Source organism: Gallus gallus, chromosome 3, assembly GCF_016699485.2.
Source record: "Gallus gallus isolate bGalGal1 chromosome 3, bGalGal1.mat.broiler.GRCg7b, whole genome shotgun sequence".
In the NCBI taxonomy this organism is placed as follows: Eukaryota; Metazoa; Chordata; class Aves; order Galliformes; family Phasianidae; genus Gallus; species Gallus gallus.
In genome coordinates this window covers 39,772,014-39,790,954 of record NC_052534.1, presented here as the reverse complement: position 1 = coordinate 39,790,954, position 18,941 = coordinate 39,772,014, and the positions used below count along the sequence as shown (strand labels likewise).

The 18,941-nt window shown below is 43.9% G+C and overlaps 1 protein-coding gene across 1 annotated transcript; it reads right to left on the bottom strand.

The window, feature by feature from the left end:
• Window positions 1–1,397: 1,397 nt before the first annotated feature.
• Window positions 1,398–18,818, bottom strand: URB2 (URB2 ribosome biogenesis 2 homolog (S. cerevisiae)). The gene is made up of 9 exons (XM_419580.8): window positions 18,553–18,818; window positions 17,464–17,640; window positions 12,182–15,566; window positions 10,931–11,091; window positions 8,979–9,089; window positions 7,826–8,068; window positions 7,163–7,253; window positions 5,414–5,553; window positions 1,398–2,019 (listed from the first exon to the last, which is right to left on the bottom strand). Exons 1-9 carry the CDS (start codon window positions 18,676–18,678, stop codon window positions 1,822–1,824), a joined length of 4,632 nt encoding a protein of 1,543 aa, XP_419580.3. The 5' UTR covers window positions 18,679–18,818; the 3' UTR covers window positions 1,398–1,821.
• Window positions 18,819–18,941: the final 123 nt, after the last annotated feature.

Sequence of the window (18,941 nt, the reverse complement as noted above, 5' to 3'; positions counted from 1 at the left end):
AAAACCCAGAGCAGCTCTTGGACAAAGAGATGGGATTGGCAAACGAAGCACAGTCTTCTCTTTAACCCCTTTGTAACTTCTACATCGAAACACTGCTTTGTGTTTGAGAATTTCGATGGTCAGGCTGGGGAAGGAAGAGGACTGTGGGATAAGCTGTGATCACACAGCACACTTGAAATAAAGCTTTAATTGTGGCAGGGTTTTCATTTTGCATTCATTCAAGTCCTGCGTCCTTTTTATAGCAAGCCTGCTGTTTCCGTCACCAGTGCCCACATAAGGCAGTCACACATATCCATTTCCAAGCCAAGATAAAATTTAGAATAATTAGAGTTAATATTGATGAAATAAAATTGATACCAAGTCAAGTAGTTTACCTCCTGTACAGCAGTAAGATGTTATTTACTCTGTGGTCTGCACTCAGGAGCTTTTAAGCTGCGTGCGTGGCTTGCAACCATATGGCTACATCAAGGGAGCCCTGACACTTGCAAACCAGAGCTGCTACCTCACTTCCTTCCTCCCCCGCTTTAAACGTAGTTCTCCTTTTTTTTCACTGCTCTTTCCAGATCCTCTCCCACTGTCTGTAATCATAGTCCTTTTACTAGCAGCCCTCCTCCCTCAGAGCCCTTTCAGCTCAGCCCAGCTCACACACATTTCCCTTCTGACACCGATCAGGCACTTTACTGTCCCACAGCTTAAATGCAGCAGTAACTGCCCTTCCAACTTTGCCCCATGGCAACATTTCAGTTTTGAAATAAACCATGTTACCAACGCTTCTAAACAAAAAAATGCAAAGCCCAGCACCAAAGCAGCTGCTATGAAGAGCATTACCACCCCAGCTTAGCACATTCCAGTCCTCCCCTGTCCACCCTATAACCTAAGGGAGATTATCATTTCTGAGTAATGAGTTCTTACTACTAACTGTATACATATGTGAAGACTTTTACCACCTATAAAAAAAGTTCAGATTTTAGTCTGCAGTATTTTCAACACAATAAAATTGTGTAGTTTGAAAGTTGTTTGACAAATCTTCCTACAAACTCAATTATGATTCATTTACCACAGCTTATTAGTGTCAGCCGAGCTGCAGTAAGGGCTCGCTCTTATCACTGAGTGAAAGCAAAGCAACAAGGCTCAGCTTAGACCAAAGAGGTCTCAGAGAGGTCTTGATATTTAGCATTTATCACAAGGTAAAAATGCACATTGAGGGCCACCACAGCCCAGATAACTGTGAATCACGTTATGATAGCAACTCAGATAGAGCTTTAAGTTGTCAGTCTTTCTGATGATCAAGAGGATCACAAGGTAATTCTGTTGGGAAGGAATCTCAATAGGTCAGACGAGACTGTTCAGGGCTGGACTCGATAGCAAACCCAACCAAGCAAGAAGATACAGTAAAGAATTTTTGAAAACATGTATTTCCACAGCATTGCAACGGCTGTGTAGCACTCACAAAGTTCTTCAGTAAAAAAAAAAAAAAAGTAAAGTAATAGCATATAAAAATATATATTCTAACTGCTTTAATTCTGCTTGCCGTACATATGAGTTATAGCCCTCGTAGGTTTTTACACCAGGCTATTGCTGCCACAGAAATGAACATGATGTGCCAAAGCCTGAAACCTGACATGTACTGCCAGACTGCAGCATGCTCCCAGCAGGTTCACTTGGGGCCTGCACAGGTGCAGCAGTTCTGCCACTCATGGCACAGAGGGGGGCTATTTTCCCTCCCCATTCCCCCTTCCAAAGATTGGTCACATAAAACAGGATTTTCTGCACGCTGCGAGATCGCTGCATAACTGATTATGTGGCACTGGACAGAATTCATCATGCAGTGAACTTTTCCTCCCCCTGTTTTTTGGCTTTGTGGTAGTGGTTGTAATCATTGTACAGATCCTTAAAGACCTCCCTTACACCTGCTGGTAGCGACGCATTTAAGAATTTGATGTCCTGATCAATGCAAAGGTCAAGGATGTGATATATCCCCTCCGTGAGATGTTTCTTCACAGCCGGGTGCAAAGTCACCTACAAGAGGAACAAAAAGGCATTAAACTTGAGGACAAAAAGGCAAGAAAACACCCTTTGCATTGTGGGTGCACATTAAGTGCTGACGATGTGTTATTCAGTGCATCTGACCATCTGGAATAGTCCATTAGCTAAAATCCAAACTGTCACCTTATTCACTATTTTCCTGATTTTTGCAAATATGTTTTGCAGAACAAGCATGCCCCTTGCAATAAAATGCAGACGGCTGCTACTATCTGCGCTGCTGCAGTGGCAAAGACATCGATCATCTCTGGAATCATATGAAAACTCCCCAGCAGAAAAACTGAAACTAAAAAGCCCCCAAATACTTGCTCTGGATTACACATTTCAATAGGTTCTGTACATCTCATTAGCTGCATGCTAGTAAATTCCAGTATCAAACAAGCACCAATATTAGGCTACTCAATGATTCATGCTGGGTAGTCATAACTTACCAACTGGATATACTCTAGCAGTTCATATCTGAGGATTTGAAGATATAAGCTTTAATAAAAGGAGCCCTCCAAAAGCTCAGGGCACATGAATTACCTTGATCTAATGTTGGAAATCAAGTACCACATCATGCAGGAAGCCGAAGGGAGAACTGGGAATACAAGCAAGGGCTCCAGACTCAGTGCCCTGCTTCTGCCATTCCTGCTGCTTAATGCCACAGCCAGCAGAACCACGCACTACAAACAGGACAACTCCAGAGCCCTCTGGTGCTTCAGGCAAACTGGAATCTGTCCTGTGCTCAAAAATCACTTGCTAAATGCCTCACTGCCTTCCGCAGTGCCGGCCTCTGGCACAACCACATTATTTTTGCCACAGAATTGTATCTTATCTTTGCTGAATCCCAAAATTAGCTTTATGCCTCCAGACCTAAGCCTCTGCACTCCAGGCCTAATGAAAATTACATAAAGGCTGTCATTAAAATTCAGACTTCTTTCTTCCTGAGGCAACTAATAAACTTTCCACTAATGAAGTGCACTCCTAATCACTGTGACAGGATCCTGCTCTTTCTGCCCTAAACACAAAATAGCTAATACATTTTATTAGAGCTGCCAACATAGCTGGGAAAAAACATACAGCGGGCATTAAAGCACATATGTCTTTCTTTTGATTTATGACCCTGAAGAGTTTGCACATCCAAAAGTTTGACAGCTGATCTACTAGGTTTGTAAAATATGTTATGTCTCCTTACCATACACTAAAGTAACAGAATAGTCATGCATTTTAGCTCCCAGTGAATGCACTGGATTTATCTTTTCCCTCCTGGAGCAAAGGAGGACAGGGAACCCCACAGATACTGACACTAGGGATTAGACAGCCCACTTGGGACGAGCAGGTACCCCGGAGCTACAGTTTACATCCTTCACATCATAAATTAGACCGTACCCATGGCTTACTTGGACCATTCTTGCTTTGCAGTGCAGTTTCCTATAACCACTCTCCAATAACGCTATGGGAAGCAGAAGCAAAGATTTAAACAGATGCCACCACTAACTGGCAGTTAATTATGCTTCTAAGTGTTTTATGGTCTATATAGTTAGCACAAGCAATTTGTCAAGCATTACAGAGCACCTGATGTGAGACATTAAGAGCGTGAAGAGGCATTTCACTATTGCTGACTCAAGCAAGAGTTTACACATAAAAAGGGAAGAGCACTGTCAACAGTGTGCAAGTGGCTACTGATGCCAACCACTCCAAGGAAACATTCTAGGTTATAACAAAACAATTCACAAGAGTATTTATTTCCTGGTAGAGAGGAAGCACTGAGGGAACTACTACACAACTATATTGGGGAAAAGTGACTGTTTGGGCCAGTAGCTATTCTAAGTTTTAGCTTGCACATCTTTAAAAGGGGTTCTAGCAAGCGTGCAGATACCCACATAAAAACTTAAATTTAACATGGTTTTCTCATTTACCTTTCATAGACCACCCAAGGTCTTCAGACATAGGCTAAAAGTCACTCAAATGGACTTGGATGAGATAAACAGTTAAAAGAGTTTTTTCTCTCCCTCTGCAGAGCAACATAAAAGACATCTATGCGCTCCTTCAAGACTACCATGCTGAGTCCCTCCCCTTCCTCTGATATCCATCAATTCTCAACAGTTTAATGGTGAAACAAATCATCACCTACTTGTTCTGTCAGAGACTGAAAACACCCCTTTGTCACAGCTTCCTGTAGTTCACTATACAAATTCACTTTTCCACACCCAAAGGTTCCATGCATGTATTCCAATCCGCAGCTTCAACTATCATCCACCACTTCCCACTCGTCAGTGAAAGGATTTACACAAAACTTTCCTAAAAGTCTCACAAGACTCTGTACTCAAGCTTTTAACCTGAAAGGTCATTTGACAGTTCAAGTCAGGCTTCACTTTGAGTAAAGGCTCTACATTCAGTGGTGAACAAAATCCAGCCAAGTTCAGAGCTAGTTCAATAGAACAGAACTAGTCTTAATTCATCTCTAGTTTTTCACAGAATGGCTAAGGTTGGAAGGGAATTTAAAGATCATCTGGTTCCAATCCCCCCAAATCTTCCAAATAGATCAGGCTGTCCAGGACCCAATATAATCTGACCTTGAATGCCTCCAGAGATGGGGCATTCACAGCTTCTCTGGGCAGCCTGTGCATCAGAGTGAAAAATTTACCTCGACATCTAATCTAAACCTCCCCTTTTATTTAAAGTCATTCCTCCTTCTCCTATCACTATCTGCCCATGTAAAAAGTTGGTCTCCCTCCTGTTTATAAGCTCCCCTTTGAGGGACTGTGGCACAAAAACAGCATCTCTTGTGCAGGTCCTTTGACCATAGATTTTTTTTTTTTTATGGCAAAACTGACTTTCAGAAGAATGTGAGGTTCAGACGAGGTATCCGCTTTTAGGGGAGGTTCAGATTGGCTATCAGGAAAAAATTCTTCATCATGAGGGGGGTAAAACACTGGGACAGCTTTCCTAACAAAGTGGTTGACGCCCCATGCCTGTCAGTGCTCAAGTGGCATTTGGATAATGCCCTTAATATGTTTTAATCTTTTGTGAGTCAGACATAGCATCAGATAGTCTTCTCACCACAGAAAAAAAATTAATAAAATTCATCTCTGTATTTTTGGTCCATGTCCAGACTAGAACCACAAATAATTAGCAGGTATTGATAATGCATGCGGCATTCAAATCCTGGTGACATCTAAATTCATTACATTGGAGAGAATGGCGATCTGAATTTAGGTCCTGTTGTGAGAAGCTAGACTGGCTCTGGCCCACCCTCTTAGAAAGTTTTTAGGAGTAGGGTAAGAAAGATTCTCAGGAACTCTTGTTCAGAATAAGTCTGGATCAGAACTGCATCCACATAAGGCATATGCCAATACCACAGCACTTTCAAAACAGAACACATTACCTTCTGCAATTCGGTCACATACTGAGCCACAATGAAAGCAGAAAACAAAGTGAATTCCTCTGTTTTTGCAGCAATGTGACTATACATCCGTTCCACAAGGTGTGCACATTTCAGTATAACTTCAAATTCATCTGTGTTGCCTAAAACAGAAAGCAAGTTGCCATCTGTTATTCAAGTGTAAAAAATGCTGTTAAAAAAACCAAACTCACACAACCCTCTCCAATTCTTTAACCACACGAAGCTAACCCCAGCTTACCCATTTTATCTTTTCTTAAAAAGCCACAGCTGAGAGGTCCCCCCACACCCATCTCTTACAATGGCTGGCTTGTAAGGGCACACTAATTCCAACTCCACACACACCGCAATGTAAGAGGTATCTGTTAGATATGCAGAAGAGTCTAAAGCAGCAGCTATCATCCTTGCCGAGATTCAGTCCCAGCTAACACCGTGGAGGAGAAAACAAGGAGACTGGGAAGTGATATTCTCTACCTAATAGAAAATCAGAAGACATCCCTTAGAAACAGCACAGTAAGAAAGCTCTCTGATGACATTTGTTATGTGGGATATAAGAGCAGAAGCCACAGCAGCAGAGATATTAAAGCGAGACTGGAGAGATCACCTGAGAGTTCACTCTTTCAGTAGGCAGTGAATGAGAAGAACCAATACAAGCAAGGAAGAAGGGAAATCTACACATCACTTCCTCATTATCTGTTATGCAAATAAAAGAACTCTGCAAGGATATACAGTATGTTTTTAAATATGAGGATGCCACGTACCTGTAAATTTCCTGTAACCCCTGACTAACAAAAATGTATTAGAGAAGACAGTAAATTCTTGGAGCTTGGCACCAGTTTAGTATGACCTTTCTTCTAACCACTAAGCCATAGATGGCATGCTCTCCCATTATGCATATATATGAGTTGCCCACACTTGTGGGCAACAGACATCGGCTGAGATAAAACTGAACATGGAATAACTTGCAGGACATCAGTGGAGAGCTGAGACACAGTAAGTTGATAGCTTGTCAACTTGCTTCAAGTCAACTTGCTTCAAAGCATTACCATGGCTAAATACAGGGCATTTATGTTCTGGCCAGCACAAAAATACAGGACTGTGAACATCCTTCACTTAGTTACTTTGACACTCGTGCTTTAAGGTCTATGTGAATTCTTCAACAACTTGCAGTAAAGTGTCTATATTTTATTTAATTTTTTTTAAGATACGTAGCCCCAGTGACTTGAATGTCTTGGCTGTATGCTTAACATAAACTGGTGAATGTTCAGGTCTGTAGTAAACAGTTTCAGCCTCACGAAGCTACATTCAGCAGGACCAGTTCAGGACTCTCATTCAGGTGTGCTATGTATCAGCTGAGTTCACAGCCCCCCTGCTAGAAAATGTCTGTGTCACTTTCAGCCACAAAGGTTAATAGGAAGAGCAGAAAAAAGGCAAAGCAAGCCTTACTGCACGCTGATCACCTGCCAGACAGTGAGGAGTACCTTATTCCCCCCAGAGAAGTACTGCCTGGATGCAGCTCCACAGGAGCTCCATTTATCTTCACTTGCCCAGTACGCTACAAAGCTAATCCTCAATTTTACATACAGGACAGACAGGGCTGATGGTTTCAGTGCCATGGGTAGGTTTAGAGGACTTCTCATCTGTTGCCAGACTGCTCTGTCCTGCATCTCCTCTTGTAGCATATACACAATTATAGTGCACATATACAGTATGAAAATAAAAGAGATATGGCACCTCTGTCCCCTCTCTGACGTCCTTCAACCATGACAGAAGCAACCAGACGATGAAAACTGTTCAGAAAAGATGGTGCAGCTTTCAACATCACCTGCAAAGACATGAAGTAAAAACACATGAGATTATGTCGTAAAGCATGTGGCAAGGGCAGATGTGTATACCATTCCATAGTAAGAGGGAAATTAATGTGGAATTTTCCTACATTCTTGAGCATATTCAAACATAAATAATAAGCACACATCACATTACAGTTAGTCCATCTCCCCCAAAGCAACATTTGAATTTGTACTCCCACGTGTAGGGAATTTGCACTTGTGGGTGGAGAAGCTGCGTAGTCACACTCGGAGAACGCAGGGTCCAGTAACACTACAGACCACTGTGAAAAGAGTCTGGATAGGCAGCTTTTACCACAGGCTTTTAGCAAAGGCACACTATCTTGCTGGAAAAGCAATCTGCTGCTGACAGCTCATAAAGCAGGCATAAGGTAGCAGAGTAGTAATTGAAGTACGTGATTTTGAGGCTTTTATAGGAAAAGTGGTACAAAGCACTTTCACTCAAGGAGGACAAATAATATCAAGACAGCTCTTAAAGTTTCTCATCACCAGCTTCTGTCTTGGTTCTTTCTGCTTTTTCCTCCCTTCTCCCACCACCTCAGAGATATACCTTTGGATGACACTGCACAATAGAGAACAGCACTTCATGAACACCCAGAAAGACACTGCCATAGTCGTCCATCTTCAGATGATCCAGAGGGACTGTTAGGAGGATGCTGAATGCCAACGCCACATGGTGCGGATTCAAGAGAACCCCTTCTCCTTGCCTTAGCAGAGCTGCTGCAGTCTCCAGAATAGGTACAACTATGGTAGAAGTCAATGACTGGTCCTGACAGGCCTCTTTGGTTTGCAGCTACACAAGAAACAGAGAAAGAATGTGTCAGCCACCTTTCATAAGCATTCAAACAACAGAAAACCACAGTGCTCTGACTTGGAGTCAATAGGACTAGACTAGAGCAAGCTAGGCTGCAGAGAGGCTCCTTTATTTTTAGCAATTTTGCTAAATTGCACCCTGAGCAGAGGATGCATGTGATGTTTTTCAGGTGAGCACTGCTACAAATGTGGAATTGTAACTAATTCCCAGCTTCCTGATAAAGTGGACTACTCTACACTACAGTAGCCATCCAACTCTGCGCTTCCTCACATGAGTGCATTGATCCAGTTCTCTCTTCTGCAAGCATGCAGAAAAAGAGCAGAAATTGCAAGTTCTGTTTCCCAGCACTGTAGAGCCAATGTCTGACAAACAGTGGTCTAGATAGAGACACATCACCATGATAGAAGAAAAAAAATTATATGACTAGGTTTGGATGCTGCACAGTCAAGGACATAAAGCCTGGATTTTATTACTGTCAGTTAAGTTTCCTATTCTAAAATCAGTGAATTTTTTAATATGAGCACGTTCGTTGTTTTGTTTGTTTGCTGCTGTTAGCTTCTCTGTGACATATGGCTGATGGTTTTCCTCCTCCTTTGTACAGGAAGGAGGAAGACAGGAGATTCAGAGTCTTTGTAGCCTAACAAGCCTCTTCTAAGCTCCAGATTACACACTGCAGTCCCAGAAAAATTATTAAGAAGTGGATGACTTACACACAGGAGGAGGTTTACCTGACAAAGGTGAGAAAAGATCTACACAAGACAGTACCAGTGAATGTGGTATGGATACTTTTTTGTTCCAGTATTCCTTTGTGCGTGTTACAGATGCAATTACTACAGGCTCCAACAAATAAAAGGGATAGGTAATGAAGTTACAATAAATAGATACTTACGGCTAAAGCTGTGATTATCTGTGGGCTGGCAAACCAGAAAGCTTTCTCTTTGTCTCCAGTTAATGGGCAGCTGAGCAACAATTTGATTAGCGTAATAGCTGACAATACTTCCTGCAGAAAGCAGATTGACAATCAGTCACGGTACAAGGTGCACTGGTTCCTTTCAAGCACAAAAGAGCTCTGTCAAGGGCCGTGGCAGTTTTGAGCATTACCAGAGCCTTGACACATGAAAGCCCTTCTACCAGCACAGCTCTCTGGAAATTGCAAAATAATTAGCAGCCCAATGAAATTCAGTGTGCTGAGCAGCAGGAGCCCGAATGTACTGCCTACTACATTTATTTTAGAGTCAGCTTACTGTATGAAAAGGTTTAAGTGATTTTTAAGAAAGGAAAGCCTTTTTTAGCGGCCACTATATAGCAGAAGGAAGCATGAGGAGTATAGGGACACTGGTATACTAAGAATGCTGCATTTTGCAGCAAGACTTTTGTTTGTTTAAAAAAAAAAAAGAAATCAGGTTTTGACAAACTGAATAAAGAAACATACTACAAATCAAAACAAAAAGGTCTTATCACCATATATCAACCTTGGAGCACATGCATATGTATTCCAGTGCTTATATACACTCAGGTGGGTAGACTTATATGCACATGCAGGAATTCCAGATGTATTTTCAAACAGCCATCAAGAATTGAAGTGGCATATTCATGTCTATTTCTGAGAAATAAGACAATCAGATCTAAATCCTAAGTTTAATTCAAGTTTTGATCTCAAATCACTGAGTTTTCTACGGAGGGTGCAGCTGGCTTTTTAGCCTGAAATGTTCCATGTGTTACCACTGCTGCTTAAGCTTTTCTGGAGAAAGGCATAGTAAAAAGCTACTGAGTACTATCTGGCTATTACAAAGTAAAAGTCATTTTAGAGACAAATACCAAAAGTATGAGATTCAACAGGGTGAAGTGCAAGGTAGTGCACTTGGGTTGAGGCAATCCCAGATATGTGTACAGACTGGGAGAAGAATTCACAGAGAGCAGCCCTGTGGAAAAGAACATGGGGGTTCTGGTGGATGAAAAGTTTGTCATGAGCCAACAGTGTGTACTTGCAAGCCAGAAAGCCAACGGTATCCTGGGCTGCATCCAGAGTGGCCAGAAGGAAGAGGGAGGGGATTGTCCCCTTCTACTCTGCCCTCATGAGGCCCCATCAGGAGTACAGCATCCAGGCCCAGGGCCCCCGGCACAAGAAAGACATGAGTTACAGGAGCAAGTCCAGAGAAGAGCCATGAAGATGATCAGAGGGCTGGAACACCCCTCCTATGTAGAAAGGCTGAGAAAGCTGAGCTTGTTCAGTCTAGAGAAGAGAAGGCTCTGGGGAGACCTCATTGCAGCCTTCCAGTACTTCAGGGGAGCTTATAAACAGGAGAAACACCAACTTTTCATATGGACAGATAGTGACAGGACAAGGAGGATTGGTTTTAAACTAAAAGAACAGAGATCTAGGTTAGATGGTAGGGGGGAAATGTTTTACTCAGAGGGTGGTGAAGTACTGGAACAGACTGCTTGGAGAAGCTGTGGATGCCCCATCCCTGGAGGCATTCAAGGCCAGGTTGGATGGGGCTTTGGGCAGCCTGATCTGCTGGGTGGTAGCCCTGCCCATGAAGGGGGTTGGAACTAGATGACCTTTAAGGACCCTTCCAATCCAAAGTATTCTATGATTCTATGAAAATGGTCAGAAAGTTTTTCCAGTAAGTTTCCATGAACACTCCACCTCTCTCAGTTCACGTCCATAACATACCTCAACACAATTACCAAACTCTTTAACCACATAAATTAATTTGAACAAACCATAAAGCAGAAAGAGGAAGAAATATTTAAGCAGATGCCATTCAGTTAACATATTTTTTCAAGTTACAGAAAACTGAAGAAAGAACTTGACAATAATCTGAGTTCATTCCTTACTTTAGCCTTCTGTTGCCAAGTGTTCCTCATTTCAAGTCCCTGCAGCACCAGCCTCATTATGGCATAAAATTCTTCAGCAGAGCAGTTTCCCAGTAGCTGCACAACCACCTCCGTCAGCTCCACCTCTATATTTTGAATCACCTGAATTGTGATCGCAGGACCTGCATATTGAAGAGGCACAAGCAAGTCTCAGTTTTCAAGACAGAGATTTCCACAGGTAGAAATAAGGTGATTCAAAACCTTAAATAGCAACGTGGGTACTTTTTCAACAATCAAATTTATAATGGGCCCCAAGCATTCCCTTCATCCCCACCACCACTAGTGCAAGGAATTGCTGTTTTCAAGTATTTACTACCCTAAAGTTTACAGAGAAGTCACCATACTGATAAAAAGCCATTCAGAAGCATGAAATTGCTACAATAACGCTTGTGCAGAAGCCAAGGAAATGGGCTACACAAGCTGCCAGGCTGTACTGCAAGTGTTGGCCAGAAAGCCATCATAAGTCAAGGGCATTAAGCTGACAAAGTTCAGATCTCTACTGATCAGAAGTCATACTCTTCACTTACTCAATTATTACTACATAGACAGTCCTGAACTAGTTTACATCTTAGACTACTGTGAAGGCTTGCTTCTCAGTTCCACAAGTAGCCAATGGATTTGTGTCAATGACAAACAAGTCTTCCTTAACAGGAATCTATATTTCAATTTATGTAATGCCTTATCTATTTATTAAAAAAAAAAAAAGAGAGAGAGAGAGAAATAGTTTTTTTTACAGTGATTAATCATTTCCTCAGGTTAAAGCACTTCAGCAATCTAACACGAGGAAAGCTAGGCACAGATTGAGGAGCGAGAAGTTATAATGGTGGACATCTCCCGATAGTTCCTAGTCCTAATATGAAATCCCTGCCCTCACCGTGCCCTGCACTCAACCCCACAGCATTTTAAAATAAGTTATACCCCCCTTCAGTGCAATATGCAATAAAGAACTAAAAGATAAATAAGCCATGGGTGTTTACAACTTCCAGGAGAAGATCCTTACCAGATCAGATGGCTGTTGTGGTCCAGGTACCACAACATTGCCTCCCTGATCATTTTTCTGTTAAGCACTTTAGAAAAAGGATAGCCTACTGCTTTAACCCACATAAACTGGTACAGAGTTTTTTAAAAGCTACATATTTTACATAAACAGCTTTTCACTTGCTTCTGCCGTGCAAAATTAGTGATGGGAGTGAAGAAAGGGAGATTTCATACCAGTGAGAAGCTTTCTGATAGCAAAAACAACAGTGACTGCATTTTCTTTTCCAGGATACAGCTCTGGTACTGAGCAGAAGACTGCTAAAAACCGCAAGGCAGACTGAAGGAACTGCAGGTGACCTCCTGCAGAGGGCAGCTCTCTCAGTATCTGAGAGTAAAACTTTCGGTACAGTTTAACACGTGATTGCTCCAAAAAAGCACAGGGCTCCTCAGGATTCTTTTGCCAGCCCTTTTTGGCAGCGTGGCTCAGATCTGCCTTGAGAAGAGTCATGACAGATGGTATAAACGCTACAGGCAAATGGTGGTTTTGGGTGTTACTCTGAAGACCGTGCTCAATAGCTCTTCCCATCTGCTGAACTACTGGCTCCAACAAAGCAGACAGCATGTCTGTAGACTGCAGCTTCTTTTCTGGTTGCTGCTGAAGATAGAGCGTGAGGACGTGACACAGTGTGGTGAATGACAAGAGCAGTAACTGCTCAGCTGCGGGATTCCAGTTTTTCCAGCATTTGCTTTTTACTGCACCAACATCTGGCTTGCAGCTTGCGAGGAAAGAGACAAACTTTTCAAAGTTAAGCCTCATACTTTGCCTTCTTTCAACAATCATCTGAAGAAAGTGCTCCAAAGAGGCTTGGGCTTCCTGGAGATATTCTACCCAAACATGAAGAGTCAAAGCATCAGCAAAGGATTTACTAGCTTTAAGCTGGGAGGTTATGATGGCCTCAAGAATATCACTGGCATGAAAAACCTTAAAAACAGAGTTGGCATTCCTGCCAGCTTGCAGGCACCTCAGGAGATGAAAGCAGGTACTTAAAAACTTCAATGATAGCAGCTTGCTGCAGGACACACTAGTCCTTGTATTGGCTATCAGGGACAGCAGCAACAGAAAACACCGGATACAGTCAGAGGGAAGAAGACTGTCTAGTTTCAGAAGAGAAGTAATCTCTAGTAAAGTCAGGCAGCTTTCTACGTGGCTTTCCTTCAGGATGACAGGGGAACTATTTTTTGATAACAGTAATACACACTGGGCAACCTCCTCCAGAGTTTTCCAAGATAAACTGGGCTCATCTTTTGGTTGGTTGTTTTCTGACAGTGTTTCCAATGCATCAGTCATTTTGCAAGAAGCCAGGATTTCTTCGTGCCAAGAGATATGATCTGCAGACAGCTGCAGAAGCGGTAGACCTACTGAATCCTGAGCAGCAGAGGGCAGCACCCTAGCAAACTGATGAATAAGGCTGGTCAGAAAAGCACAATGTAGAACCTTCATCTCAGGGAGAAAGGAACTGTGCACCAAACTAAGACAGATCTTTCCAATGCTGATGGAAGGCTCCTGGTCTGCAGCAGCTTCCTGTGTTCTGGTCGATACTAATGTCTCCAGAAGCACATCTGCAATGTACTGTACATTTTTCAGGGAAATATATGGCAATAGGATAGTCAGGTTGGAGATGACAAGGTGCCAGTGTGCTGTGGGGTAGGCGAGATCATTTATTGCGCTGATATCTCCATCCCATGGTTCAGATTCTCCTCTGCTCATGCTAGCTCTCCCAGACTCTATGATGAAAGCTGCAGCTTGCTGCAAGGCCTGTACATCAGCTTGAGTCTGCATTAAAATCATCTTCATTTTCTGAAGTGCAAGCAGTTCTAAGCAGTATTTACTAGTGGACGTAAAACTACTTGCAAGTTCCGTGACTCTCTCCCAACACTGCTCCTCCACACCAGGGATGAAAGTTGAAATGTCCCAGGGCTTTGCAGCAGAGACAGTAGCAGCACCACTGGTTTCAGCTGATGGAGACACATATTTACAGCAGCTAATTCCAAACAAAGTGTCTATCTCAACCCAAGTGTAAACAAGGAGGAGAGCAGAGTCGCTGGCCTTTCTTAGCCAAAGGTCTGGCTTCTCTTCCTCTCTCCTAGGAACCTGCAGAAGCTCTATCAGTGGACAAATTATTCCCTGTTGCATCTTGGCCAGCAGATTCTGCATGCGAAGAACCACAGGGGAAGGAGTGACATCATCTAAGCTCCTCATGTTGAACAGAAAAGCGTGCAGCACTGAGCTCAGTGACATCAGTTTCAAGGCCATGTCAGTAGACCCCTCAACTGCAGGAATAAGGAGCTGGCATTTCTCCATTAAGAGACACACAATGTCCAGAATCTGGTTGGGTGGCAACTCAAGGAGGCACTCGCGAAGCTTCGCTGTCAGTCCAGCAGACAAGACAGGCAGCCTCAGCTCATCGACAGCTGGCCAGCAAATGACTGTCAGAACCTCCTCAAAAAGGCGTGGGAATTGCCGCAGCTTGGAGTATGTCTGAAACATGGTGTTGATGAGAGCCTCCTGGGGCTTCTTCGCACGTAGCTCAGACACCTTTGCATCAACCCAAGCAGAGGACACTAAGTCAACCAGGTCAGGCTCTATTATAAGGTGATTCAATGACATTAAGACTTTGAGGCACCTGAACCAAGCAGGGATGGAAGCTTGGGAGTGACTCAACAACAACTGTGCCAGCTTGCAGTAAAACCCAAACTGTACCTCCTTGTGCCGGATGCGGTCACTGGCAATGTTATAGATATCATTGTTAAGCACCAAGTTCAGAAGCTGTTCCAAAGCAAGGAGCTCTGTGCTCCAGTCTGCAGGGGAAAGCATGTCCTCCCCAGCACCCTCCTGTAGGCCAGAGAGCCTGAGACAGTCAAAAAGTCTGGTAAGCATGTGGAAACACACAAGGTGATTTTCTGCCTTGCAGTATGAGTCCAGAAAGAGTTTATATAGCAGAGACACTGCACTAGCCACAACTGGTCCGTGAATAGCAGGTTCACAAAAGCCACTGCCCAACTTGGTCTGGATGGTGTTTACTGGAAGCAAGAGATTTTTCAAAGCTCCTTTCTTCTTCTCCTGAGGTTCCCGCTCTGGCAGCAGCTCCTCTTTGTAGGACGAGAAGAGCTCAGGCTGGAATAATCCAGCCTGCAGCAATGTCTCTACTTGATTTCGTATTTCCCTGCTCAAGTACTGACGCACATGGTTGTCATCTGTCTGTGTCCAGCTCCGTGTAGTCAGCAAGTGCCTCAGTAGCAGACATGGCTGGAGCAAGTGGCTCGTCACCTGCCCAAACACACGGTTTGGGTTGGTTTGCTGCCTCTGGATCAGAAGGTACTGTACAAAGGTGAGGTGGAGGATGTTGAACAACTGGGAGCCCACAGCATCTTCTGAAGCCAGCTGCTGACATGCCAGCTCAGAGAGCTTGCTGAGGAGGTCAACTAAGAGCTCACTCTTTGCTGTGTAAATGATGGAGAGTGAAGGAGTAGAAAGGATGCCACTGGAGCAACTCAGCACCGAGCCAATGTTTTGCTGGTTTTTTTGAGAACAGGCCTCCGATAACCTTTCGTTTATGACCTGAAGGTTGAAAGAAAAAAAGCCCACAATCAATTTTATACAAAAAGACAAAGCTCATCATAATGAACCGACAGCTTCTTCTGTGAACTCTGGAAGCAAGAAGGAAGGAACAGGGACTTGCCAACAGCTGCTGCTGGGCCTCTCACATCAGAGCTCTCAGACTAGAAGCTCATCTGGCCAGAACTGTGCCCCAGCATTTGTTTGCATCCCAGGGTGTTTGAGAAGCCCCTCATTTACTACAAATGTTACCAGCAACAGCATACACTACGCATATTTCATCCTAGTAGTAATCCTGCAGGAAGGGAGGGGGGAGAAAATCCCCTCTCTCCTTGCTAAGTCCTCCAAATTATGTTCCAAATAAACAAACAAACAAACAAAAAATCTACACAACACAGTCACAACACACTTTCTTTGATTCAAGAAGCCTACCATAGGCAAAAATGTCTATGAGTAAACATCACCGTTGCATTCCAATGGGAGCCAAGCTTCCAGTGGTAATACCTGGAAGCTGAAGCGGTGTGTTCTCTCTTCTTCAAGAGATACACAGTTCTAAATAACTGAAGTTTACTTGAACTTCCATTTCCCTTCCTTTTTTTCAAACTTTGTGTTGATTTCCCCATTTTCTCCTTTGATCCCCTTTATATCTGCTCCCTTTTCTCACCTCCGAATAGTCTTGTCTTAATAGCACCCTGGCCTATACAGTTCTCAAACAACCTTCAGTAAGACATTTTTCCACCCAGTACATGGTTAAATTAGAACACTTTCTCCACTTTCCCTCTCATTCAAACAATTTTCTGTACTTCACAACTCAATTCCAGTAGGTAAAGACTGCTTTCCCTTGCTTCCTTCCAACCAGCGCACAACTGAAGAGGTCATTTTTTCAGCCATTTTGACTGTCTCCAACAGCCATGCACAAGTTCTGTCTTTTCTGTAATCAGGACGCTGAAATAATAAGTTAGACTTTCTGGTACAATTTTGAACTAAGTTAAATTGTAACTGAAGTCTCCTCCATACATTTTCATCTGAGGCTAAAATAACAAAGTGATTAAGTTCAATAATGATTTGATGCCACCACTAAATTGGTTTAACTCAATTCACAGTGAGCAAACTAAAAATTAATATGGGAAAGCTGTGAGACAAACAGCATAGCACAACAACTTGCATCCAGATTCACATATCTAGCAGGCAAGGTTCCTCCAATGAAGAGAAACTGGGGAGAACTGGGCCAGAAACACAACACAGGTGAGACAGACACCAAGGAGTGCTGGTTAAAGCTCCCACAGGCATACATAGATCACCCAGAGAGGCACAAAAAGGGACATGACAGCACTGCAGACTGGTCTGTAGGGGTGAGAGAGGGCCCTTAGCTCACAGAGGAAGGGGAAATCAAAAGGACAACTCATCCAGAGTCATCATGAAAAGCTGCAAGTTCTGAGACTGGGTCTGCTGGACAGCACATCACAGTACATAAGTCCTCATGCCAATTGTATGGAAAAGCCTCTCATTTAGGGAAAAATCACTCCTAAGACTCCGAGGCAAAATGATAATATAAATATTAAATAACATACAAGAAAGCCATACAGTAACAAACCTTTACTTACCTACTGAAATACTTAGTTCAATTCCCACTCAGACAGTTTGAAGACATGAAAGGCAGGGGGGCAGATTAATTGGAGGTTATGATTAGAATCCTCTGCCTTTTTCAGTCTTAGTTCCACATAAATACAAACCATATTCCAGAACAGAAATAGAAACGTTTTTAATAGAGGCCCTAAAAAACATCAGGTTAATTATTATTTATTTCATGTAACTCACTATCCTGTGAGGAAGGGTCACACACTGTAGAAGACAGGCATTGCTATTCAGCACGTTACAAAATACCCATCATTTTAGTTACCTGTGCAATTGAAAAGCTGAGAGTGATCGCCTTCCCACTCCTCAAAAGATTCTGTAGCCTTCTACTATGGATAATGTTGTCTAGATACGCCCAAAGCTTCTCAACAACTTCATCCTCCAGTTCAAGTTTCTTATTGTAGTATGAAACCAATGTATGGCTTACCCAATCAAGTAACACCTGTTAACAAATGGGGACAAAAAAAAAATCACAAATGTGAAAATATGACAAAACTAGTACCTATTCACAGCTACAGCTACAGCACTCACGTCCTGAGAAGAGCTCTATGTCCAAGCAGAAAGGCTTTGAGCAGGCAGAAAAACCTATTTTGAAAGGTTTCAGTCACCACCTAAATCCTAAGACATGTCATTCTAAATCCAGTGCTGGCCCTGCGCTCCCCCGGACCTTCACAGGACAGTAAACACCCTGAAGTCCTTTCATCAGCTTCTTCAGCTGGGACAACAATTCTGATGAGTGACACTAAGGAACAAAGGTAATCTTTCGAATCACAGACATGCAAACACACATAATACATGGGGTACCTTTGATATCCTCTTCTTGGCAGGTTTAAATTTACTACATCAAAACCGAAGCCTAGGAATTTGGATCTACAAATTGGAAGAGGTTCAAGACTACCAATTTAAATTGCTGATTTCAAAACATATGATAAGGCTACACCATGTTTTGTAAGGAACTGAAATAACAGGAATTGAAGCTGCTCTCGGGCAAAGCGCAGTTCCCACCAAGCTGCTGGGCTGGAGGGGCAGCACGAGGCAGCCCTCACTCAGGGAAACGCTGACCAGAGCTTCAGCCCAGAGGTAGAAGAATCAAGGAAAGAGCAAGTTCCAAGGAGACGGCACCGAAGTCACCTCCCAGGCAGAAGGCCATGAGCGCCGTGCTTTCCCCGCACACGGGACACACAGAGCTGGGCCCACACCGCCACTAAGGAGCACACTAAGCAGCGAGCTCTGCATTTCGTGACTCACGCAACCACAGAACCACCGACGTTGTTAAGACCTCCGGGATCAGCTCCGTCCCTATCGCCGCTGGGGACGCTGGTTCTGCCTGGGTTTGCTACCAAACCGCGCTTACCTGCTCCTTGTTGGGGAGAAAGCACTGGTGGGAGATCCACGCGAAGCGAGCGAGTTTCAGCTTGTCCTCCCAGGGGGTCCTGGCGCTCTTCAGCTTCAGGTGAACCCCGGAGTAGACGGCCGCCATGAGGACACCTCACGGGCCCCCGAGGCCGAACCGAGAAGAAACGCAGCTGGGAGAAACGTCCGGCGGCCCCGGCCCCACAGCTCCCCAAACCCCGCGCGGCACTCGCCGCACCGCACGCCGCCGGCCGGCCGTCCCACACCGCTTCCGCCCCTCCAGGCCCCGCTAGCCGAGCGCCGAGCGCGGGGAGGCGGTGCGGGGCGGCCGGCTCCCATTGGCGGCCGGAGGGCGCCTGCGCGCGGGCCTCCCCGGCCCCGCTCGCCCCC